General features: G+C 38.7%; 2 protein-coding genes and 1 long non-coding RNA gene across 7 annotated transcripts in view; 1 reads left to right on the top strand and 2 right to left on the bottom strand.

The window, feature by feature from the left end:
* The window catches only part of emid1 (EMI domain containing 1), a 141665-nt gene extending 133456 nt beyond the window's left edge, over positions 1-8209 (bottom strand). For 3 of the 4 annotated variants that reach the window (XM_078952959.1, XM_078952958.1, XM_078952961.1), the window contains exons 1-2: positions 7735-8209; positions 475-588 (exon numbers count right to left, since the gene is read on the bottom strand). In XM_078952959.1, coding sequence (XP_078809085.1) covers positions 475-588; positions 7735-7907 — 287 coding nt within the window. In that variant the 5' untranslated portion in view covers positions 7908-8209. The remainder of the gene's footprint in view (positions 1-474; positions 589-7734) is intronic. The other variant, XM_078952960.1, reaches the window with a different exon arrangement.
* LOC110015616 (uncharacterized) lies at positions 7828-10685 on the top strand. The gene is made up of 2 exons (XR_002290842.3): positions 7828-8071; positions 8176-10685. It is a non-coding gene; the product is annotated as an uncharacterized LOC110015616 (long non-coding RNA).
* A 2551-nt stretch (positions 10686-13236) lies between these two features.
* Positions 13237-25321, bottom strand: atp6v0a2b (ATPase H+ transporting V0 subunit a2b). 2 transcript variants are annotated; one of them, XM_011479158.4, is made up of 21 exons: positions 25007-25321; positions 24745-24916; positions 24469-24547; positions 24023-24120; positions 23473-23610; positions 23248-23345; positions 22855-22981; positions 21767-21849; positions 21586-21679; positions 20883-21095; positions 19938-20088; positions 19617-19756; positions 18337-18494; positions 18122-18212; positions 17413-17531; positions 16580-16790; positions 16381-16500; positions 16114-16233; positions 15902-16019; positions 14830-15001; positions 13237-14753 (listed from the first exon to the last, which is right to left on the bottom strand). In XM_011479158.4, exons 2-21 carry the CDS (start codon positions 24859-24861, stop codon positions 14651-14653), a joined length of 2550 nt encoding a protein of 849 aa, XP_011477460.1. In that variant the 5' UTR covers positions 24862-24916; positions 25007-25321; the 3' UTR covers positions 13237-14650. The 2 variants fall into 2 exon arrangements, with proteins under 2 accessions (XP_011477460.1, XP_004072422.1); XM_004072374.5 differs by having other exon boundaries at positions 24745-25307.
* Between the last annotated feature and the right edge of the window lie 367 nt (positions 25322-25688).

Genomic DNA, 25688 nt, shown 5'->3' with positions numbered 1-25688 from the left:
CTGTTAACCTTTTTATTGTGTTGCTAACTGGCTGGTCACTCATCGCCACTAAAAAGATATTTAAGTTAAAATCATTAATTTTGGTTGCTTTTCTTTGCCTTTTGTTTATTTTGTTTCTTGTCATCATTTATTCAAATCATGTTTAGTTTGTTTTAGTTTAACATCCCCTATGTTTTTCAAGTTAAAGGTTAGATTTGGTATTTTTATTTAATAAGTTTCTATAAACCCTCGGTTGTTTCAAAGCTACTAAAAGTTCTTCCAGAAAATTATTTTAATCCACATTTTTCAGAAAGTTTCTTGCAGTAACTTACAGTGACAAAATATTGAACATAAAAATAATCTATTTCTGTAGATGCATTAGGGTCTAATTCTAAACGAAATTTATAGTTGAATGTATTCATTTAGAGGTTCTTTAAGTCCTTTAATCTTAGGCACTCAAAAGTGGCTGTGCTGGCAGGTGTGTTCAGCCCTCACCTGCCTCCTGAGCATCCCTGTGGCCAGCGGCAGGTCTGATAGACCCTCTGGAGGACGGTTCCATTCTGCACCTGGCAGGTTATCGTCTTAGTAACTGTGTGAGGGCACCAGTTCCTGTGGGGGAAAGCAAATATAATACATTGTTTTGTTTAATCATAGAAATGAAAATAAATATATGTAACGTTTTTGTTTATTTAGAAATAAATCGACATCAAATACATTTTAAAGAAGAGGCATTCCAGGTAAACATGTAGACTTACTCAAAAGCTTATTAGCCATGCATATATATATATATATATATATATATATATATATATATATATATATATATATATATATATATATATATATATATATATATATATATATATATATATATATATATATATATATATATATATATATTTAGTGTGGCAGAGTCTTCCCTCCCCCATCCTTTTGTTTGGAGGGTGGTGTTTACATGGTTTTAATCACTGTACTCTATCCTCTATTGATATACATCCGTTTGTGTTAGGGTTTCAGAAGTAGTTCCAGAAAGAGGATTAAAGATGAAGGTTTGTTTGCATCTTTATCACAAGTTCTCTTCTCACCTTGAAAGGTTTTGTTAGACATAATAAGGGCTCAGTAAGGATCTAAATTGTTCATTACTTTTTAAACTTTTAAGGTGTCAGTACGATCATCTTTTGATCTATTGTAAAAATGTTTCCAGCAGTCTTTTAATCATGAATATGCTATATTTAGACAAAAAAATCAAAAAAGCGGAGTCCTTTTCTTGGACATAGTATCTGCAGAGCGGCAGTAATTCATTAGAAATTCACCTCTGAGTTGTGGTTGTGGAAAAGCACCAAGCGAACAGCAGAATCCTGCGCTCTAGAGATGCATGTTCAGAAAAATTGAAGTGTTCCCACCAATTTCTGGATGTCAACCTGTGAGGCCATGTGTTTGCGCATATCTGACATAGTTTACTCAAAAGAAAACCACCAAAGGCAAAAGATGGGATGCAGCTTCCATTAACCATCCCCACATGTGGCGGCGGCTGTACACAAACCTGAGCCTGTAAGCAGGAGCTTCGTGTACTGACACTTCCTATTGACATTTCAAGTTCATACAACTTTACATAAAAAAATGATGTGATGATGAAACTTGTAACTCGTTGTTGACCTAAAAGTAATTTTTTCAGATGATGCAAATCTGCATCTTACCTAATTTTTTATCATCAAACTGTTCTCTATTATGACTTTATCGGCGTACTATACATGAACAACTCTACAACAGATCACCAATTCATGTCCAAGTAAAATATTATCCCTTTTTCAGCTAAAAGGTCCATTTTAGGGTAAAGGGGAAAAAAGCTGCTTTAAATTCCTTTTAAACCTTTAAAACAGGTAAGAGAATTTAACTCCCACATGTTTTTTATGACAAACCCACCATTCATGTATGACAGTAAATCCGTCACCAGCAAGACTACAAATATGAGCATAGATCTATACCATATTACCCTATGATTGCTTTTCCTGGTCCAGAGAAGAAAAATGCTCCAATCACTGGTGGAAAATGTGAAGGAGCTGTGGTCAGGTGGAGCTGGGGAGGAGGTGGGGGTGCAGGGTTGGTTGCCACTAACCCCAACTGCTCCATACCACTTATCTTTAAGACCCATCTGATAAACAACAGTTTCTAAGGCTGGAAGGAGGTTTCACCTGAACAGCCAAGATTATCGCCGGGGGGCATGTGTTGGGAAATGGGGTGGGGGTTGGTGGTGCTCCCCCTTCTCCTCACACATACTCATTTGGCAAAAAGAAAACATTGTCTGCGGTTTCTTTAATGAAGGAAATAACAAGAGCAGTTTGCATGATAATTACAATTTGTCAAACGGTTTGACTTTCATCTTAAATGTGCTGTAAAAAGTAACAAAAATCGGACTATCTCCACCACAGAAGATCTACGGTCTTTGGTATAATCCCATCAAACGTATACTTGTATCCCATCTCTTCTTCTTCCTGAAACCGTCCATAAAAAAGAAGTTCTAATGCTTAGTGCACTTAGTCCTCCACTCTTAAATGTTTCATAGCCACCACCTTGCTCTTTGAGGCACCCATGTGTTAGGAAGTGAGCAACTCACCAGGATCATGCTGTTCCTCTGGCAAAGCACCAAGCAGGCCCTGGGTGAGTATCAGGTCTCAAAGCACACATGGCACACTCTGAATGTGTGCTCCAAACTAAATAAATCATCATCCATCTCACAGTCACAAGCGGCCACAGCCAAACGTTAAGAAAGAAACCCTGAAAAAAAAAGAAGAAAAAAAATCCCAGCTTTGTCCCATCTGTTCCTCGGTGCTACAGACGCCAAGATGGGAGGACATTGGAAAGAAACGATAGACAGCTGAACCCTTAACTATAATATATGCAAATGCAGAGCAAAAGCTAGTGTGAAAAACCCTGGATGTTATACTCTAGTGGCTGATTGTCCTCATTTCACCTTGCATACAGTTTCCTCATCTTGTGAGTCTGGTAGGGCACATTCCACAAGAGAAGAACTAAGTGATGCACACCTATCACAAGAATCAATGAGGGCAAATACGAGCTTATGAGGCTATTAAGTACAGCGTAAGGGGAAGAGTTCACAGTTCAAAGATATACTTGAAATAAAATATTTAGAAATAAGAACAACATTCCATGGATTTCTGTTCCATGGGAAAATCCTTGAGCAAAACAAAAGATCAATGTGGAAATCGGACAGTTACGAGCGAGGAGATTATTTTATTTTAAAGGTCACAGTATGAAGCTCCAAATGGGAAATCAGAAAGGCAATTATGAAGCAGCGCTGGTCACATGGGACGGCGGGGAGGCATAAGATAAATGTGGCACAACAACAAGAACTGATAGAGACAAATAGAGTTACATTCAAGGTGAAGCTAATGAAGAGACAAGGAGAAAATGTTGCTGGTGATATGATCCTTTTTAGTTTTAGACAGCTTTTAATTAAGGAATTATATCTATTTTTTAATTGACATTAGTTGGCCCATTTTAACAGTTATTTCCCCATTGTTAAATAAATCATCTAAGGATAAACTAAGCAGAAAAAATCAGAAGTATTGGTTATTAAGGTGCTTTTTAACTGTTTCTGAGTTTCTTTTTAATTCAGCAGATTATGGTCAAGGGCTTATATTTCAGTGGGGCAAAAATGTATTTAGTCAGCAACCAATTGTTCAAGTTCTCCCATTTGAAAACAGAAGAGAGATCTGTCATTTTTATCATAGGTATACCAACTATGAGAGACAAAATGAGTAGAAAATCCAGAAAGTTACATTGTCTGATTTTTAAAGAATTTATTTGTATATTATGGTTTAAAATAAATATTTCTTTGCTTGTTGTATTTTGTCTCTCATAGTCGATGTATGCCTATGATGAAAGTGACAGGTCTCTCTTGTCTTTTTAAGTGAGAAAACTTGCACAATTGGTCCCTGACTAAATACTTTTTTGTCCCACTGTTTAGCCCTTTTCTACATTCATTAAGACCCAAAGTGCTTTGCAGTCCTGTCCACCCACACACATACACACATTTACACACTGATGATGGCAAAGCTACCACACCAGACGCTAACCAGACCACCCGAAACAAAGTGGGGTTCAGTGTCTTGCCCAGGGACTCTTCAGCAGCCAAAGTGGGAACCAAACCTGTTTCTTTCTGAACAGAAGTCGACTGCTCTTTGCGCCACTGCTGCCCTTTACAAACCTAAAAACCCTCTCCAATGAAAATTGTGTTTCGAATGTTGTTAACGTGTTCTTGAGGCATTTTTCTCATGATAGAGGACAAATTTTAAATATATAAAGATAAAAATTCCCTCTCTGATTTTTTTATTTATTTGAATTGAGGTGAATCAAGAGCAGACGAAAGAATGCCACTTGAAAAAGCTTATAGTTCTTACAAAAAATCAACTATCAGCAGACCACAAGCTCCCTCCTCCACTCCATTCTGATGCTTCCTTATGTAAACAAATAGATCCATGTACGTCTTGGTTTTCCTCGTCTGAGCTGGAATCTGGATCAAAACTGTACGACTGGATAGCTCCAGCATTGCTCGCCATTTTTGTTGCACAAGTAATGTTAGGTTGGGGTTGTGAGGGGCTGTAAGATAGCGGTAGAGCGTGTAAACAAAGGCATGATAGGTAATGGGGACAGTCTTATTCTGTGTCAACAGTCCCACCCACAAACAAACAACTCAACTACTGCCGCTCTGCAGAAACCATGTCCTAGAAAACAAAATGTTTTATGAGTTTGGCTAGAAAATTGTTGAAAGACCACTGGGAACGCTTCGAAAATAGATCAAAGGATGATTGAAGTGGGACTTTAATAGTCAACGGTAAAAACTCACAGAAGACTGGAGGAAAAAGAAAAATGTATCTTTTTTTGGTGTTTGTCATGAGTTTATAGGCTTGGACTCTGCATTCTGCACTGTAAATGTGGATCCTTTTAAGGAATTCCACTAAAGTAAAGAATTTACAGACAGTGATTAGCCTTACATTACTTAACATCACTGCATGGTTCCTCCTCCTGCCTCCAAGACAGCCCAGACTGAAAAAGAGACATTAAACACTGAGTGGGGGCAGTTCATGTGTGTGCTGTGATGTGTGGACTCGGGGTGCGTTGGAGCCGGGTCAGTGGCTCGGGCTTTTTTATGCTTTTCTTTTTGACCCCTTTCTCAGCAACTTTTGCAGTGGTGGGGAGCCATGACCCACTGTGGGAGGCTGCTGCTGTCTAGGAATGCTGTTGTCATGTGGTGGTTATGCTTCGTCTGCAACAATGGCCGTCATTAATGTGGGGATCCGAGGATTTCCTTTCTAAACACAGAGTTGTAGCAGGAAAATTAACTGTCACTAAAGTCTGTTACTGGATTTAAAGTTGAAGTTGATCAGTCCAGTGTATTTTGACATAGGTTTCCTTCATAATGGGGGGGGGGGGGAATAGCACAAATAAGACTATACATTGAGGGAAAGCTCAGCCTCATTGTACTAAAGCTGTGACAACTGTGTCAAATGTTAAATTAAGACCCAAAAAAAACAGATAATCTTGTTTTTCTTCTCATTTCAGAAATTAGATGAATTTGAATTTAGAAGGTTTGGCCCAGATGATATTTGTTAAAGGAGGTTTTTTTTGCAATCGAGTAGTATTCTAGATTAACCGAAAATCCTCAATTTAAACTAAAATAGATTACAAAAAATTGTGAGAAGGGAGTAAGACTTCACCTACAGACTGCATAACCAAAAACACAAATATTTAAAATCTCTCTCTCACAGATAGAAAATTTTAGAAAGTCTTAGATGGTCTCAATAAGAAGTCATTGTGTGGCTCATTTGTTTCTTTGTTTGCCTACGCACCACACAAAGCTAGTGGCACACTTTTCTGGCTTTAAATTGTCCAATTTTTGTTAACAAATCTGGGTAAAATTGCAAGAACTTCATAGCTTAAAATCATCAAATGACAAAGGGTTCCAGTCTTTGCTGCATCTCCCATAAACTCCTTATAACAACCACAGTTTTAGATTTTTTTTAATTTCAGTCATTTTACCACTAGGCAGTTTAAAGTTAGGAAAGAGATAAGGAGGAGTGCAGAAGCAGGTAGCAGTGGGTGAAGGAAGGTTTCAGGTGTGATGTGTGACAAAAAAAGTGTCAGCAAAAATGAAAGGAAAGGTATAGAAGACTGCTGTGAGAGCAACCATGTTGCTGGTTTGGAGACAGAAGCTCTGAAAGAGAGACAAGAGGCAGAGCTTGAGGTAACAGAGATGAAGGATGCAAAAGTTCTCTGGAGTGAGTAGGATTGATAGAATCAGAAAGATTGAGATGCTTTTGACACATTCAGAAGATAACGTTGGTACAAAGATGCTGTGGTTGGAGTTCCTCTGAAAGAAGCCTACAGGAAGCGCAAAGAGAACATGTTGAAGGAGAAGATGAGGGTGGTTTGTGTGAACGCCAGGATAGAGAGGAAAGGGCAAATGATTCGCTGTGGTGATCCCTAAAGGGAGCAGTTGAAGAAGAAAAGAAGAAAAAGTAGTATGACATTGGAATGCCCATAACCATTTTATTTTATTTTGGTTAAAATGCAATAAAACTGGGGTGAAAAAAAATCAAATTTGTGTTTTCGACACTTGTATTTTTATGTTTTATTAAGAAACAAATAATTTTAATGAAGACTTGAAAGGTTATGCAGCCATCAATAGCTTTTTAGGTTCATAAGGTAAATCCATTTCTCTTTTTTGATCCAAATGTAATAAACTACTCCAGAATCAAAAGAGTTTGAAATCCCTTGTTTTAAAAGTACAGATTCTTCATGTGCAATCTCAGATCAAGCTGGTAAATATTGAAGCCAAATCTTCTTGCGAGCCAACAAAGAATAATTTGAAAAGATCACTAGAGTTGTTTGAGCCAAAGTCTTAAAGTTGAGTGAGAATTGTCAGCCCCAGAGCTCAGACTGCCTCTCATTCCACCACAATCCTTTGGAGAGAAGATAAAGAAGTGTGAAAGATAAGTAGTGAGGCATCATATACCTCCTCCAACCACGCCGGGAACTGAACCCATAAAGTCATTAGGAAAGACAAGGGTGAACAAACACTTTATCAGCCCCAGTGCAGAGTGACCTAAGCAGTCAAGAAATTACTCAAGACTTGTTAATCCCCTTTGATTTTTATAATCAGTGTGTGCAGACATGGTATGTGTGAAAGAACTTTGTTACTGCAGACCCAGTTTGCCAAAAGGCAAGTTTGTAAGCTGCAACTCTGCAACTTTCATTCATCCAGTTCCTCACAGATCCAGCCAGGCAGCAGGTGACCTGAAACTTGCAGCTCCTCTTCTGTTCAAAGCCTTTAGCAGGCAGGGGGCTGACTAAGACCAGCAGCAGCTTTTCCCCTGCTGTCCGTTAATGCGCAAAACACTGAGATCTTCCCAAAACAAGCCCAGATGCAGCGGGATCCCAGCTGCTTGTGTTTAGGAAAAAACGTCCAAGTACTGAAAGCCACCTGGACACACTTTCAGGCCACACACACTCAACCTAAAGAGATAGATCATTCCCTTAAAGCTACACACAATTAGGATTGAAAGTGAGGAACTCTGAGAAAAGATGTCCTGACAGCTGAAAGGCTGCAGATGATGGAGAAAGAGGCGCACAGAGAAACTAGATTTAGGATCCGGAAGATGGCTGGAGATGGAAGCAACCATCCACTGAAGAACAACTGCCTACTGCCACACCAAGACTGTGTCAGTGTGTTACCTTTTTTGATAGACGGGGGTTCGAGCCGCTGCCTCTCTGCTCTGCTGCGTCCCAGGAAACGTTTTGTAAAGTCTCGTCTTCCACGTCCCGTTCACATACGTGCACAGCCAGAGGAGCAGGACGCACCAAAGCAAACTTTTCCAGCTCAAACCTTCTCGACAGTGCGATCCCATGTTAAGGAAAAGCGTGGAGGCAGCAGCTGTAATGCGCAGCGCGGTTTCTGTCCGGCTGCAGCCCGGAGGGAAGATGTGCCAAACTGCGCCGCTTCAGCTGGACGCGGCGCGCATCCCAGGGACACAGACGCCGCTCTGACTGGATCAGGTTGAAGCAAGTCCAGGTGAGCTGCTCGGGGTTCGAGTCTCCTTCACAAACTCTCTTTTTATAATGAACATTGAACTAGGTGTGTGCTGCTGTCCCCCCCCCTCTTCTCCGCCTGCTCAGCCAACCCCCTTCTGTCTGCGCTCACGTCAAGTGGAGTCTTCTCGGCATCAAACCAGCTTTATAGTCTCCAGCTTCAGCTTGTGCCCCATGTCAGCACTACACGCAGGAGGAGAGGACATCAGTTCTTCTCAACTCATCAGATTTCTTCTAAAAACAACAATGTTTTGAGGACATATTACAAGATGAAGGCAAACCTCTGCTTTTATTCCAACCATGAATCATAAAGGTCCAAGCAGAGGTGGTTTATTGCAACATCCATGAAGACATCCATTAAGGCTGCAGTCTGACAAGATTTGAACCTGCAGCTTCATTACCTGCAGATGACCTGCATGCAGCTGTCCTCAAGCTGCCAAACATTGACTTCATAATGAGACCAAACTACTATCTAAAAGAAGCTGCTAGATCAGAGGTGGGCAACGACCTGGGGGCCACAAACCGGATTTTATTGATAATACCTATTAGTGTTTTGTTTTCCCTGAAATTCTGGTGTCTCCTCATAAATGGTGCACTAGCAGTACATTGACATTTGTCCAGGTGCAGAAAATTATTTTGCATTCTTGTGGTGTTAAAAGATTTTTGTGTGTGTTTTCTGAGTTGGACAGTCATTTTCCGATCATTTCAACACCATGAACGCAGCATGTTATGCATCTTTTTCCTTCAGGGTACATCAACCCATTGGTGCAATTGGCACCAAAAGGAGAACAAAAGTCACCGTTTTGAAAGAAAGACTCCAAAATGTTCTGTTTTATGTCAGAATTAAAGCATGCTTTTGTCCAGATTCCATTGAGATGGAGGACCAAAGCACTCCTGTCAAATTTTGGAAGCCTTTGTGGCCAACAAGTCAAAAAGTTTGCACACCCCTGTGCTAGATGAAAATCAAAGATTAGCACCTTCACACTCACAGAGAAGTGTCTAGTTTGGCTTTGTCCCAGTGGTTAGACCTTCTCGGGACAGACCGAGTCCACCTGCTCACAATCAACACGTGGAAAGTCCTGGGCTGGTTAGGAAGGGTCTGGGCTGGAAAATGATGTGTCAGAGTTTTTTGTTTGAGGGCACCCTCTCAGTTTTACGGGGCCACTCAGAGCACACGCTGTGGTGCCAAGCAGGAAGTAGAGCAGTTGAGGTTTGATGTAAATCCCTGCAGTCAGGAGCAGCTGAAAATAATTTTGACCGCTTAGGAGAAGAAGGGGGGGTTCAGCTGCACTGAGAGGATTTTTTTTCCTTCCCCCTCACTGTTCAGTTCTGGAGCAAGTTATACCATCCTGCCTTCACTATTTCCTTCCTGAACGGATGCATTACCTATTGTCAGTTACCAGTCGTATAAGGGTTCATTAACCATCACAACACCCCAGTTTTTTTTTCTTCTTTTCGTTAAGGACACACAATAACTCCCCTCCTGTGTTTGGTCATAAACATGTCGTAGGAAGGGGCCTACCTAACCTTTGTCCTCTACCACGCAGACCAGCCCCTTTTAGACTCCATAATATGGTAATAACAGACATTTTAAAATCTTGTAAAAGGGTGGAGTTTGGGGGAAAGGAAAACTAAAGAAAAAATTGTATTTTTAAGTCAGGGGTTGATTGCTTTGATAATTAATCACCTTTATAAAACAAAGTTTAGTCTAGAAGAACTGCTTTTTCCCCCAAAAACAGTGCTAAGAGTTTTTATTTCTGTTCATGAAGTCACTCTTACACCAGCTGCCAAAACCTAGTTCGCCATGCTGACCTCAGAAACCTCAATTAGTCAGTCTGGTCATTCAAATATAAAATATAAAAATAGAATGGAAAACTTTCAATATTTCACTATTTGCAGACTCCTTTTCTAGCTTGTGAATGGTTTATAAAGTAATTTTCTAATTATGTTCACAGTTCCAGTACTATTTAATGTACCTGAGCAGAAATTAAACTTTTAACCAAAAGATTCAGAATCATTGCACTTCTGGTTTCCACAAATGACTGACCAAGCATGACAGCTTAGAACTTCTCTGTGCTGCCATCTAGTGGTTACATAATGACAACAAGGAACAGTAAACACTGGTTGTGAGCCTCTAGCATTTAGGTTTTTCTTCATTTAAATTTTTCTTTTTTTTACAAAAACCTTAGCATTTAACATAGAAATGACTTTAACACTGATATTTGAATAAAATAAGGTGGCATGTTCATTATTAGATTCCTTAAACTGTCTTTTAATGTTTTCAAACATCTGTACACTCAGCTATTACCTGAATTTACAAATGCTGAAACATAAACGAATCATGTTAGACAGACATAATCTTATGCGATTTCTGACATTGTTCAAATGAAATTGACATTTATTCATTTATCTTTTCTTGGCATCTCTGTGTATGAAAAGCATTCATCACCGACACAATTCCCAATTATCTTTATATTAGTGTAGGATTGTTAACTTTTTATGCAGTTGTTTTAGAGTGTGTATAAGTGGGTCGATGCTTGTGTGCGTCTCTACTGAGAAGATGTCAAATAAAGTATTGGAAATGTCTAAATGAATAACACTTCCTGCAAAAATGAATTATTAGAAATAGCCTTACACATATACTATATTGTTACATGTCAGTAATGATTTTTTTTAGGAAAAACAACAAGCAGCATAAGACTTATACAAAAAATATACAAATATTAAACCAAAAGTAAATTTCTTTTCTCCTTCACAAATGTATATAAAAAAAGTGGCACTTTTATAGTAAATTGCAAGTTATATTTTCTGCAATTTATGCAGCACATGGAAGACAAGAATATATATGTGAATATGAAGAAATTTCCAATTTCCAAGACAGTGAAGTAGCCAAAAAAAAGTGTATAAAATGACAGTGGAAAAGGTGGTAATGGTTCTCTGCAATGATGGAAATAATAACCCCCCCCCCCCCCCCCCCCCCGCCCACACACTCACACACAGACCGTTCTGTACAAATTTAGACTCAATAGGAAAAACACACTTTTATTAAGGCCTAGGATGGACAGTACTTGTAAAACTGTGAAGTGACTTGACTGAAATTCAAATTAATTTTATTTCTATAACACCTTTCATGTAAAGAAAACAACTCAAGATACATAAAAAACAAACAAGAATGCAAACACACCAATGAAAAAAGTAAATGAATAAGCCCCCAAAACAAAAACAAGCACAAGTAAACGAGAAATGACTTAAGAAAAAAAAACCCTAAGAAGAGAGAACCAAGAAGGTGCCGTCTGCTCTGTCCTCCTGTTGGCCTGAGTGTCAGCATAGACACAAACACCCCAGTCAAGGGTGAGAAAACACTCGTAAACCGTCCAAAATGTAAAAGTGATAAATAGAAAAGTTCAAATACAAAAACAGCTCAAATATAAAAAATTAAAATATTTAATGCATAAAAAGTCTAAAACACTTGAAATATAAATAAGAATAAGTTAAGATGTTAAGACAAAAAATAAATAAATTATAATAATAATTATAATAAACACACATTAAACATATAAAAATGTAGTAAAATATCATAAAATATAACAGTAAAAATTTTAGATCCCCCATAGGAGATCTAATTAAAAGCTGAATTAAATAGATGTCTTTAATTTCTTTTTAAAAACCTCGACAGGGAGCCAGTGCAGATTTTAAGATCGGTGTAATGTGCTCCCTCTTCCTGGTTCTCGTTAAAAGGCGAGCAGTTCTGGACTAGCTGCAGGCGATTAAGAATGGTTTTCTTTACCCCAGAAAGGAGGGCATTGCAGTAATCTAATCTTGATGTAATAAAAGCATGAATTAAGATTTCAGCACTGGCTCTAAAGACAAAAGGGTCTCACTCGGACAATAGTCCTCAGATGGTAAAATGTAGTTTTAGTCACTTGGTTCACATGTTGGTCAAAACTAAGATCTGCAGCTAGAATCACACCGAGGTTCCTTACTCATCACATATGGTCATAAATTTGGTTGACTGATAAAATTGGACATCATCTCTCTCATCTTCAGAACCGATTACCAAGACTTCAGTTTTGTCTTGGTTGAGCTGCAAAAAAGTTCTCTCCCATCCACATTTTAATATCCAAAATACAATTTAAAAGGCTGTCCATGGGTTCAATGTCATCAGGAGACACAGCTACATACAGCTGTGTGTCATCAGCATAGCTATGAAAGTTAATGCTGTGTCTCCTGATGACATCACCAAGCGGAAGAATGTAAAGATTAAAAAGTGTAGGACCCAGGATGGAGCCTTGTAGGGGGTGGCGTCATCAGACACTGTCACATCCATCTATGATGGTGGTGAACCACCACACACATTGTCACCCTATATGCCATATTTTTTAGATTTGTTAAGCAGGTTAACATTTTTAAACTTGCAATACTTTTGTTAAACATCAGCACAGTTAAACATTTTCATCGATCGTTGACTCTAATTTTCATCAGTTCAATAAATAGCCGCTGTTTTTGAGTTACCAGTGCTGGGGAGGATGCTGGTCTCTGCAAGTGAGGCTGAGGTTCTGGAGCTTTGAGGCCAAAAGAGTCAATCCAGGAAGCACAGCCTGTAATTTACCCCTTGTGCTATCCTAGGCACTTTAACATTGGGAGTTGGGTCATCTAGACCCACTAGACAGTGCTCTGAACCTTTTTTGTTCAATGATTTGTGATCTTCACTGGTGTCCATGGATTACATGAAATCTTTCCACCTTTGTCATGGTAGGGAGAACAGGTCAATGTAAGGGTGGGGTCATCAAAGATAGCACAAGGGTTATATACACATCAGCCAGGCAATTGGACATGCACCATCTGAGCCACTTTCAGGGGTGGAACAATCCACTTACCGTAATCAATTTTTTTCTTTTTTCTTTGCGGTGTTGGATTATTGTGTATGTAATATTTATGTTAAGGATTGTTTTGTTTTATTTCCATTAAAATACCAGTGTTTAGTCTTCCTTGTAGACATTGAGATTCCCCCATATTTTGAAAGTGATTTGATCCACCTTTCCTTTTGAGAAAAATGATATCTTCACCGTTCTGTTGCTTTCGTCCCTTGCAAGTCCCTTACAAAAGGAACATTTAAAAAGTGAATCATAATTAACATTTAAGAAACCATTTCAGCAAAAATAATTTATTAATTTTTTTAACCAATTCTTAGACAAGGATTTGATGCCTAAATTGGTTATCAGAAATATATCAGGGGAATAAAAACGAATTTGAAAGTAAAAAACCTCACATCACTAACAGCAGTGAGGACAATCGATTCCCTTGGACACAAAAAAAGAAATAAAAATATCCCGAAATCAATTCCAATTCTCATCTTTGGAAGTAAGAGAAACATTTTTTTTTAGATAAATGGTCTGGCCTTAAATTATGTCCCCAAACTCAATAGTTCCTTTTTGATGTTTAAAAAATGCTATTTAAGTACAAACATCCTGACCCAACTGAACAACTGGAGAAGTAAAAAAGAAATAGAGTTTAAGTGCTGCAGAATAAGATAATAAGGTAATCTGCATTATACAAGCGAGTGCATTTGTGTGAAAACCTCCAACAAAACTGAAGCACGGAAAACTGTAGCAACAAGAATTTTCCCTAAAGCGGAGACAGCAGCAGCTTCAGGTCCACCCTAATGAAACATGAGCAAAAAACTACCTGAGGAAGCAGGAAGATGCAAAACTGTGTGGTAGCAAAGAAAAACCGTTTGGAGGGGTGTGAGATTGTGAGAGTTTATGCTCCAAAAATCTTAAAAGAATATTTTTTTCCCCTTAACAAGAAGATGTTGCAAACAGTAAAAGACAAATCTCCATACAAAAAGAAGACTGCAGATGGAAACTGAAGAACAAAGGAATGGAATTTGCGACAGAAACCTTTTCTCACAAATGCATAAAACGTCTTCCGTTTCCCCAAATTACAACAATGTTTTCACTTTTATTGGACTAAACTGAGTTACAGGTACTCTGGGAAATCACTGGAGGAATATTTTGAGTTATTTATCTAGTGTACCTCTTTCATAAGACAAAGAAACCGTTATTTTCCTACCAGGTGGTGAGAATGCAAAATAAGCCACTGTGTGAAATTAATTCAGTTCTAGAATAGTCGTTAAAAAATACTAAACTTGGAGAAAATCTGTAGCTTTTAAAGAACAAAATTTAAATGTATCCTTCAGACAGTTTTTTGTGCAAAAATCGTTTTAGGCTTCACGCTTGTCTATTACAGAAATAAAATAATACTTTTCAAATAGCACATTTATATAGAAATACCAGAAAATATTATTTAAATTCCGCTCTATTGTAGCCCGTAATTATCTCCGTCCTAGTAAAAAAATACATTTTATACATTCATTCGAAACAAACAAAATCTCATCTTTGTGATCCTGTTGGGAAGGCAGTGTTTAAGCTTTCAAAAACTCACAAAACATCTGGTTTTGAAAACTGTTTAAAAATGAAAGTAATCATTAATATCACATCGTTGCAGCACAGAACTCGCCGGCCTTGGCTCCATTCATGAGCTGTCAGTAGATTCAGTCTTTTCATAGTAAACCGTCATTCTCAAAACTGGAGGGCAGAGCAGAAAAGGAGAAGGGGCAAAACTTGACTCCAGTCCCACTGTAGAACTTATTTTGAAACTCCACCCTGCGGAGGAAATAAAATGTTATGAATGGAGAGGAAAACAAAGACGAAAAGATCCTGAACCTGGACACAGGCTCACCAGTGAAGGCGAAGAGCGTGAAGGAATGCAGACAGTCCCTCCATCACCAGGAGGATGGACACCGTGAGAACAGCAAACAGACCAAACACTGGAACTAGAAATAAAACTCCAAGAGCGGTGTCCATGCGTAGCCCCACCCTCATCACCATGGTCCAGAGGACTTCAGACAGCTCTGTTAAAGCAGAAGAGACCAAAAGAAAAAAGAAACTTGATGATGGCAGTGGTTAGACTGATTTGTGTCTTTAACCTAAAATGCTACAGATGTTTCAGGACTGTAGAAAAACTGGACTGCACTAAGAACACGGATGCTCTGTGCAGGAAGGGCCAAAGTCGCCTTCACCTGCTGAGGAGACTGAGGTCCTTTGGCGAGTGCAGACAGCTGCTAAGGACTTTCTACGACACTGTGGTGGCCTCAGCAGTACTTTATAGAGTTGTGTGCTGGGCAGGGGGCGGTGCAGGCAGAGACAGGAGGAGGCTTAACAAACTGGGCTGCACACTGGAGTCAATCGAGGAGGTGGCAGACAGGAGGACGTTGCCTAAGCTAACATCCATCATGGATACCCCCTCCCACCCCCTGTGCCATACTGTAAAGGCGCTGACCAGCTCCTTCAGCACAAGACTGTTACACACACAGTGCAAGAAGGAGCGTTACCGCAGGTCATTCCTCCCTACAGCCATCAGACTGTACAACACGGAGCTGAAGTGACATGGACCAACGGGAGCTTTTCATACAATCATTTATTTACTTATTGTCGCAGTTGTTGTTGTTGTTTTCAGTTGTTTTTGTGTTTACTTTTACTTATCTATTTATTTTTTGTGTAATTTTAATTTTACCCTGTCGTGCAGATTGCAGATGTTATTCTGTTCGTTTATAACGTTTGAAAATACTGCTCACTTTACTATACTGGTCACTTAACATTTTTTGAATGTCACTTTTGCTGTTTTTGGATGTCTGTTTTTTGCTGCTGCAGACAAAAAGAATTTCCCCATCATGGGATTAAAAAAATCTATCTAATCTGATCTAAAAACACTGAACCCAAAGTAGCAATACTCAAAGATGCTTCATACTCACGAGCATGAGCCAGACTCAGAGCCCAGAGTCTCAGGTAGGACGCCGTGTTGGAGATACAACCCAGGCAATACTCTATAGTGTGGATGGCTTGATGAAGAAACTCATCTGCCAAGTTGAACTAAAAAAAAATACATACAATACAATGTAAAAACCATGATGACCTGGTTATTATTAAAGAGTTTGGGATTTAGGAAGTTGTTTGTTCTGCTGACCTGCTCTGTGGTTTTCTCTCCACTGCCAGAAAGATCGCTGTAACTGCTGCCCTCCTCTTCATCGTGAGTTCTCAGCAGGTAGAGCTCCTCATCACTGCTGCGTCGCACACGCTCATAACCCTGAAGAAAACAAACACACAAATTTGACTGTTAAATTAAAGGTCATCTCTTTGATTAGTGCCTTTAAATGAATAGGTTTTCATGAATTAACTATATTCCAGACTCATATTTAGATGGACGACGGATATGCATGTCTTCATCGCTCACCCTGTACATTCCAAGGTGCTGGCGTCCGTGTTGAAGCCAGTAAAGGTAAAGTGGTTTCCCAAGAAGAAGAACAGGCACTGAAAAGACAGCAATGACCACCAGGAACACTTGCAGTCCGTGCTGGAAGAACAAACATTTGTCAATATGATAAATCAAATAAATAGTCTCCGATTTGAGATGGTTGAAGATCCCCCCCCACCTGTCCGGTGTAGAGGGGCTGCACCTCCTCCCCCTGCATGAGGAACATGTTGATAAAGTGTATGAGAATGCTTGGCGCATTACTGGAGTCTTCAGCAGAGAACGCCAGCCACTTGTAAAATATCATGAACACCAGGTAACCGAACAGACACAACAGGAACAGGAGCTCAGGCAGAAAGACCAGGTAAAGGTTGTACTTCTTCTTAAAGTAGCTGTTCAAATGAGACAAAAAAAAAGGTTATTAGAAAAGTACACTATTGGAAGGGTCTAGTTACAAGAGGGTAAAGTGTTTAAAATGTAGATATATTAGATAGTATGTCTATCTAATTATTATGGGTAAATTTCACCTCTTGGTAAATATTAATGCTTGCATTTTGTAAAACAAAACAAAAAAGGTAAAATTTACCTAAATGCTTTAGATTTTCGCACAAAAATTGACAGCCATACACAGTCGCCAAAAAATGTAACGAGAAAAGAAACTACAGATTTATTAACACGAACATAAATGTGTTTAATTAAAAAAACGGAATTTTGTATTTAAGGTAACAGTTGTTTTTGCCTGTTGATATTCCAGGATGGGACAATATTTGTGTGTCAAGTATATCTGATGGAAAACCCCATCCACAGTTTAAAAAATGAAACCATCTTTTTTATAATCACTGAAAATGAAATACACTGCAAAGGGTTTTTTTTGTTTTGTTTTTTACACAACAAAAGTGGGAGAATATTTACGTATGGTCAACTCAAATTGAGGAGTTTTTAAGCTGTAGATTTAAGGTTTTATTTTTATTTTACACAAAAGAAAAAACACGAATGTTAAACTGAGGTACATACACGTGATTGTAAGTGCTGAGGATGACACCGAAGCTCATGTGAATGACGCCCACTATCACAGACATCTTCATCTTGTAAGAGTTCAGGAATGTAAGACGATTGGAGGCCAGGTTCCATATCTGTACAACGAACACACGACAAACGTTTAGGCCACCTCTGACACGCCGATTATTATATCCACAGTGACCGAATCCCCAAATTACTGCTGCTTTACCTACTAATGAAGGGAGAGGGCAACATAATAACAGACAACTAGGTTTTACAATTAATTATTAAACCACAATCACACCTATGTGCAGGAAGGCATGAAGGCTTAACACAGTTAGAAAATGAAGAATTATACAGATCTTTATAGGGATCTGCAATTTTTTTTTTGAAAATCTGATTTTTAATAAGAAAGAAAAGAGAAACCCTTTGTGAGGAAATTTTTTGGGGCAAAAAAAAGGAACATTTCTGGAATTTTATGAACACAACTTGTGCTAATTATCAGGGAAATTAGTTTGAGACATAACAAATAATAGGAGTTTTATTTATTTCTCTCCATTTTGGCCGTTTCAGCTTAAAGTATGTAATAAAACCACAGTAAGTCATGCGTCTCAGTGAATCAGAGCATGACAGAGTCCATATTCAAGCCTTAGCGGTGATAAGAAGCAGAGATAGTCAGCGGGTATACAAAATGATATGCGAACGATGCCTCAGGTCTACTCACCGGGTCGATTCCCAGAGGGTACGGCCCTGTGAAAACTCCTGCAATGTTAGGATTCAGGGTGAGGAAATGATTCCCACGAAGAACGTCATTCCTACAAAACACGCAGGAAATGATCAAACATGAAAAAAAATATAAGTATGTTTAAAACAAACACAATTTTTACCAACATGCCAACACTTTAGCAAGAAAGTCCAGTCAAACAAGTTCCTACTTACGTCCACTCTCCAGTCTGGAACATGGGTCTCACACTCCACCCAGAGCCAAATATATTAAGGGACTTTGAGAAACAGTCATTGTATATAAGACCAGTGTAGATGGAGAAGATGCCCATCATGAGAATGATATAACGGCCCTCAAAGAACGTGTTCCAGATCTGCAAGAAACACGTTGCAGATTGGATTCAAGGTGTGAGGTCTTCATTACCTGACATCAATGAGCTTTAAATGGATGGTGTTTGTTTTCATTGACCAGCTTCAGAAACAAAAGCATCAATTATAGATTTAAAATGAGACTAGAAAAACACAGTAAATCCTGCGGCTTTGCTCCTCTCAAAGCAGCACATGTCACAGAGAAACGGCTGTCTTCCCTGGAGCCATAAGAAGACTAAGTTAAAGATGCTCATCTCAAAGCTTAACTAATCTTTTCATCAGCTAGCAGTTTGCTGACGGAAGCTCATCAAATTTCCGCTGTAGTCTGCAAACTCCAGCGCCACTTCTGTTTGTGACCATCGATGTCTACAAACTCTAAACACTTCTCTGTCATTGCTGATCGCGAATAAAGGTGAGAGTCGTCTGCAAATTACTCAGTAAAACCAACTCGCCTGTCACCAACAGACTACATTTGCATGCGCACAGTATTTCTAATAAAAAAGAACAATTCAAACAATTAAAAACAATTCCAAATAACAGAAAGATTCCCATTTACATGCTTGAATTCTGATGACATTTAATGAAGCGTTGCATAGTTTTCCGTCTACACCTTTATCCGAACCTGACAAAAGCAACACTTTTGAAGTTATTTGTAGTACGTTGTATAAAATCCATGAATAGACTTTATTTTAAATCAAAACTTTTTACTTTTGATTATTCTGACCTGCAAGGAGGAAAAACCCACAATATCCCTGCAGATTGTCCAAAAGAGTTAATGGATAGTTAGAAAATTGGCAAAAAGGTAAAGGGATTAATTTCCAAGACAACATCAAGTATCTACAAATGTTTGTTCTATTGATAATATGATACAAGAATATTGTGAAAGAATTCAGCAAATCTCACTAATATTCTTATCTGGAATATGGATTTATTTCTGATGAAATGACAGAAGAGGAGCTTGTGGATGAGAGTTTCTTATTATATTTCTGTTGCTGCAACACATGTAACCGTCTTCCTCAGACTATAAACCTTTACTTAGAATCCATTTCCACGGGTCTGTAGTTGGTTGACGAAGCAGTCTCCTGTGTTAATGGGTCGGGAAATCCAGCTGCGGAAAACTCACTCACCTCATTCCTGGTGTTTTTAAGTTTGCGGTTGTTCTCATAAAACACCATCCAGCCGGCAAACAGAGCCATGATGGCTCCATGGCCCAGGTCCCCAAACATCACAGCAAACAAAAACGGAAAAGTGATGACTGTGAAAGGAGCTACACATAAAAGAAGAGAGAAAAGCAATGGTGAAAAAAGAAGAATATTATTATTTTAAGACATCGTCTAATATGTCTAACAAATGGAGAACAAAATTAGGACAAAGGTCAATTTGACGTTTAATAGTCCATACTTGTGAGACTGTGCAGCTTTGACTTAAAGATGGAGAGTCTCACTTACCAGGGTTTACCTCCCTGTACGTCCCCACACCATACGCATCCACTATGTTCTGGAAGCCAGAGGTAAATTTGTTGGTCCTTATCAGGGTGGGAGGAGTGTCGGTTGTGGGGATACGATTGACGAACGAGGAGATGTTTGATCCGCTTTTTTTCTGGAACACAGATGAAACCTGTTACAAACTGGCACAAGAGACTGTTGTTCTGCTATGGCTGGTTATTTAGAAACCTAGAGAAATGGCTATAACAATTCATCAAAGCCAGAACTCTGTTTGAAACATTATTTCAAGTAAAATAAATGTTTCCTTTTAATGTAAGAATTCCTAATTTAATTAATAAAAGCTCCATTTTAAAAAGTTGTTAAAAACAAATTAAAAAAACTAAATTGGTATGAGAAAATGTTGAAATGTAAAATTAATATTGATGAAATCGCATAACAAATTAAATCAAAATAAAATCTGAATTTCATAGTTTGACTTCTTTCTCTTTCGCCTTGTCCCATCAGGGGTTGCCACAGCGAAACAACCTCTCTTTCAAGTCGCATGGTTTACTTTGGCAATGTTTTACGCAGGATGCCCTTCCTGACGCAACCCTCTCAATTTAACCGGGCTTGGGACCGGCACAGAGGCAGAGAAGGGAACAGGGAGTCACAACGGAGTCGAACCCTGGTTTCACGGACGGAAGGTGCCGCAAACCAGCACAAGCTAAACCGGCTCAATTTCATAGTTTGACTAAACATGCTTTTTTGGAAAGTCTAAAATGTTTCCCAAGGCCCTTGCGTGAGACACGCAAAAGCAGCAAAAGTTCATTAAAATCGCAAATTATCAATCATCAGATAATTTCTGCTTGTTCTATTCGTCCACAAATGGCTCATCACCCTACTTCTTGAAGAAACAACTGCTTAAGAAGAAAAAACACGTTATTATTATCTCATTATAGGATTTCTCACCGATCCGTCCTCCAGAGATCTCCGCAGCGTGGGAATGTCACTGACAGGACACCAAACCTCCGCGATCAGACACTTATTCGTCACGTCAAAGCTGCACAAGTTCAGGATATAATAGATGGCCTTCATCTTTTTGACCTGGACCACCCAACTGTGGACAGACTCTGAAGCCTTGACCAGAACCTGTTTCAGGTAATCCTCAGTTCGATGAAGCACCTGCAGTCAATAACAGATGATCGGGATGAGTTGGTGCAGTAAAGACTTTTAGAACTCAACCCCAAAAATTCGACTTGTACAGTGTCGTGTGCACAATAGAGTAAAACATATAAAGCAAGAGAGGGAAAAAATGTTAATTTGTGCAGATTTTTATAAAATAAAAAAATAAAAAAAGACCTAAGCTGCATTCAGCTGAGGCCTCAAGTCGATCATGTGTTTTAAGGGGGGGGAGACAAATTCCTTTTCAAAGTCACATCCTGTTAAAGCTACCAAGCACTGCCAGTGTCAGACCCAAATTTACATTTTAACTGCTACAAAAATGATCAAGAAAATATTTTTGAATTTCTTTAAAGTCTATTAGATTTTTTAACCATTAAAAAAAAATTTTAATGAGTCATTTAATGCTTTGTCAGAAGATTGCCAACAAGCAACAACCATTTTAAAATAGGCCTTTTTTTAATGGAAAAAAATGTTGACAAGCCAAACGTACTGTGTGTAGATCCTGAATTCGAGTTTTCAGTCCCTCCATGACATCAATCCTCTCCTCATTGCTATTGGGGTATGGGTACAAGTGACAGTGGTAGCTATAGAGGGAAAAACACGTTTAAAAGATTTACTGACGGGACAAGGGAAAGCAAAAATGTCTATTTAATCCGGGGGGTATTAATTACCAATCACAGATCTTCTTCACCTTCTGGCCAATCTGGTCTCCCCAGTAAGAGATGAGAAACACGACACATTTGACAGCCTCACCCTGCAGCAGGGAGAAAAATGTGCGTTTAGGCTCAAAGATTCTGTGCTGATAAAAATAAAAATAAATGAAAAGTTTCACTAAATCGCATCATTTGCATTCAATTTAAATTTTTACATCACAATTTAAAGAACATTTGAGCAAAACTGGAATTCCATTGACCTTGAAGAAAAGAAAAGCTCAACATTCTTCTCTATTTTGTGTTGCATTATTGAAAGAATGATCAATAAAATAATGTATTTGATCCATTTTGATTTTTAAATGTCTGATTTCTCAGGAGGGAAGGAATGTCCTCCTATTCATTACTGCTCAGTCTAGCATGTCTGCTCTGCTTTCCTCTGAAAGCAGAGGAAATGAATAATCTGATTATGTCTGTCAGATTACATGTGAAAAGAGGGTCACTGTCTACTAGACTGTGAGAAGAAGAAACATTTAACCAAAGCCGGGTTTTTAACATTATTTTAACTTACTAAACAGAGATCAAAGAGGCAAGAAAAAAAATGTACAGGGAAAAAAAAAGAGGAAGCAGGGATAATATCAATATTACTAATTTGTCTTATTTTGACAGTTCTTGTAGCTCACTGTTATTAAAGCTGAACTATGATTTAAAACAATTCAGCTCTCAAAAATGTTAACTTCTTCAAAGCAGTTTCACATAAAAAAAAGAGGAAGTTGTTTTCATAAGGACAACTTTCTACTTTGGAAAAGCTTCACCAAAAGTGCATTGTAGTTTACTGACAGCTTTAACAGAGGCAGAAAAAAAACAACAGGCTTGTCCATTATAGGAGACATCACATGTGCTTTTGATTTACTGCAACAGATCTAACAAAAGTCAAAAGAGTGAACCAGCTTTTGTGATTAACCAACGTTATCTTGCAAGAAATAAAATACTTAGCTTCTACATTTCTTGGGAGTCTCATGTCGTTAGTGTTTTCGAGTATCACTGTTAACGTGGGAACATACCACATGTAATGCAGTAGTAACATCAGGTAATAAGGTGAAACCTACTTTGTCAGGATCTTGTAGATACTCTTCAACTTCCGCGTAGCTGAGAATGGTGTAACCTTTACATACTCTCCAAAGCATTCTCTCAAAGGCTTCGATCTTTGCCCGTTGAATCAGTCCAGAAAAAAAACTACAAAAAAAGATACGAGGAGGGTAAACAGATCAGCTCAAGTCAACGTGAAAACATCAGCTTCAATTCCAGTGGTTTAAAAACAGAATAAAAATATATTGTAAGACTTGGTTTAACAGAGAAAAGTCATTCCCGTCAGTGAAAACTTCTTCAGTGGAGTTTAATGGGGTTAGGATATGTGTGTAACCTGGTCTACTGTTTTCCAAGAAATGCATAGGAGCAGCTTTGTGAATGTAATTGTAGCGGTTAGAGATTACAATCCTCACCCCAGTTTGGCTCCAAGTCGCTGCATGCTGCTATAGTCCATCACGGTGTCTTTTTCTAGGAAGGGAAACTCTTCGTATTGGGTTTGCAGCGGTTCTCTCTAAAAGGAAACACAACCAGCAGTAAAGTTAAAGATCAGGTTCACAATCAAACTGCAAAGCAGACAAGCTGAGGTTTTAGGAGGGGATGTAAACAGGGATTCAAAGCACTTTATCTAAAATACCTACCTCAATAGGTCTCTGGACAAAGTCCCGGGAGATCCGCAGCATGTGCGTGTACTCTGTTAGTTCCAGCAGATTCTTTTGGAGCCTCTCTTTATTCCTTGTGACTTCACCCAATTCCAGCTCAAATCTCTGCAGCTGTTCCTATGAGAAAACATGGGTACTTCCCATCATCCATCGGTGTACACGCTTTCGCAATAGCTTACAGCCCCTCACACCCCGACCTAACATTACCAGTGCAAAAAAAAATAAAAAATGCAGAGCAATATTGGAGCTACCCAGCCGTAAACTTTTGAGTTAGATGCCAACAAAGACGTACATGGATCTATTTGTCTACAAGTGGATGCATCAGAATGGAGCGGAGGTCTACTGCAGATTCACAACTATTTGAATAAATAAATACTCAGAAATCCAATTTTAAGCTTAATTTTCTTTATATATGTCCTCTATTAAGAGAAAAAAAGCCACAAGAACATGTTAAAAACACCAAAAACCGAGTGGCTCTTTAAGACAGCAGCAAAAACAGAAGAAAGAACGAAAGGAAAACGGCAAATACCATAATTGACATGACATTCTTGGGTGAAGGAGCCACAGGGTTTACGTCTCTGTCGGGCAGTGAAATGTCAGCTTTTTTTATTTCCCTCAGAAGGTATCCTGTTAAAAAAAAAAGACTATTCTGAAACAGAAAAATCTGTCATAAAAGTTTGCAAATATTATGTGGAAATGTGTGAAAATCACTCAAACCGAGTGCAAATCGTTTCAGTGTCTATTTAATTCTTGATGCACTGTGTTACAATAACTCAAGAGAACAATTCTTTTAACCAGCTGACTCTTCTTATGAATGTTAGGCTACGGCTCTAAAATTTATCTGTAAAATGATTCTGTTAAGCTTTAATCTTTCCAGTCACATCCTTTATTCAAATGCTGAGTGGACGTCTGCTTGACTGAAGCGAGTAGAGAACAAAGATATTTTCTGAAGCCTGAGAAGCATCTCGTTCTCACCAAGAATGCGCTCCATCTCTTCACACTTTTTGATCTCATTCACATATTTTCTCTGGAATGCGTTCACATTGGGATTGAGCTGAAACAGGGACAGGGAGATGACATTTAGACAGGTAAAACAAAAGCAATGAACAACCTTCATCCCATCATAGAAACCAGTGAATACACCAATAGCATGTTAAATAGCTATTCTCTTAATTAGAAGTTTATTATTATTATTATTATTATTATCAAATCAAAGATAGAAGAGAAGCAACAATAAGCTGAAGGACTTACGTCTCTGAACTCCACCAGCCCCAGTTCTCCAAGCTCACTGATACAGTCGTAGGCAGAGCCGGACTGTAGAAACAACTGAGCCAAGCACATCTCGTCACCCCGGAGAAAAGAACCCATCTTGACAGGAGATGATACGTCGCAGATTCGCCACAAAAAATATGTTGCTAGTTATCTGTTGTCAAAAATATATTGTCCAATATTCGTCAGTCAAGTCCTGCCGTAGGCTCTCATGATGCCGCACAGGTGATCGTAAAATATTTACTTTGCATAACGCTCACTTAACAGCGCTGGGAGGCTGGTCCTGTTAGCTTGCTAAATAGTTGGTTAGCTTTCTGTGTGTACTTAACTCCTTCTTCCTTGACGATTTTCAAAGATTTACAGGTCGAATGAAAATAAAAGCCCGTATTTGATCACTATCGTAGCAGACTATTCTTACGCGTTGACGAGTCTTATCATAGTTCACAAAGTTTTAGACGCGCTTTGCCATTTTCGAGCTCTCCACGTCACTTTACTGTGTTGGGCACGATCAACTTCCACAACAGCAAATGTTCCTTTTGACCAATGACCGTCAAGCTCCGGAGTCTGCGCAGTTTGAGTGTTCAAAATTAACCCCTGTGCGTTGTCTGAAGGCAAAGGGGCACCTGCGAGATTTTACGCTGTTTTCTTTTTCCAACTAAAAAGTCATTTAAGAACAAGTCATAGTGTTATTAAAAAAAGTGTTGTTTTGCCACTTAAAATAACATTTTGATGTTTTGGTAAAACAATTCCATTTAATAGATTTTTATTTTGTAAAATCTGCCTGGCATTTAATTAAAAGTCCACATTCTTAAACTTCAACTGGAATTTATGTGAATTCTTCAAAACATTTGTATATTTCAATGTTTCAATCCACTGGCCTAGGTTAGCTGAGAACAAAAATGTGTTTCCCCCCCCCCCCCCCCCCC

The sequence above is a fragment of the Oryzias latipes genome, chromosome 9 (assembly GCF_053564925.1).
Source record: "Oryzias latipes strain Hd-rR chromosome 9, Olatipes_Hd-rR_3.1".
NCBI lineage: Eukaryota > Metazoa > Chordata > Actinopteri > Beloniformes > Adrianichthyidae > Oryzias > Oryzias latipes.
Note: the sequence above shows the minus strand (reverse complement) of the source record. Positions and strands in the feature narration are given on the sequence as shown.

Coding starts and splice junctions, on each gene's coding strand:
- atp6v0a2b (XM_011479158.4), bottom strand. CDS start 24,861: ATGGGTTCTTTTCTCCGGGGTGACGAGATGTGCTTGGCTCAGTTGTTT. Junction 20,089..20,882: donor GATCTCTGGAGGACGGATCG/GTGAGAAATCCT, acceptor TCTGTGTTCCAG/AAAAAAAGCGGATCAAACAT. Junction 16,234..16,380: donor AGCACCTTGGAATGTACAGG/GTGAGCGATGAA, acceptor TGTTTTCTTCAG/GGTTATGAGCGTGTGCGACG.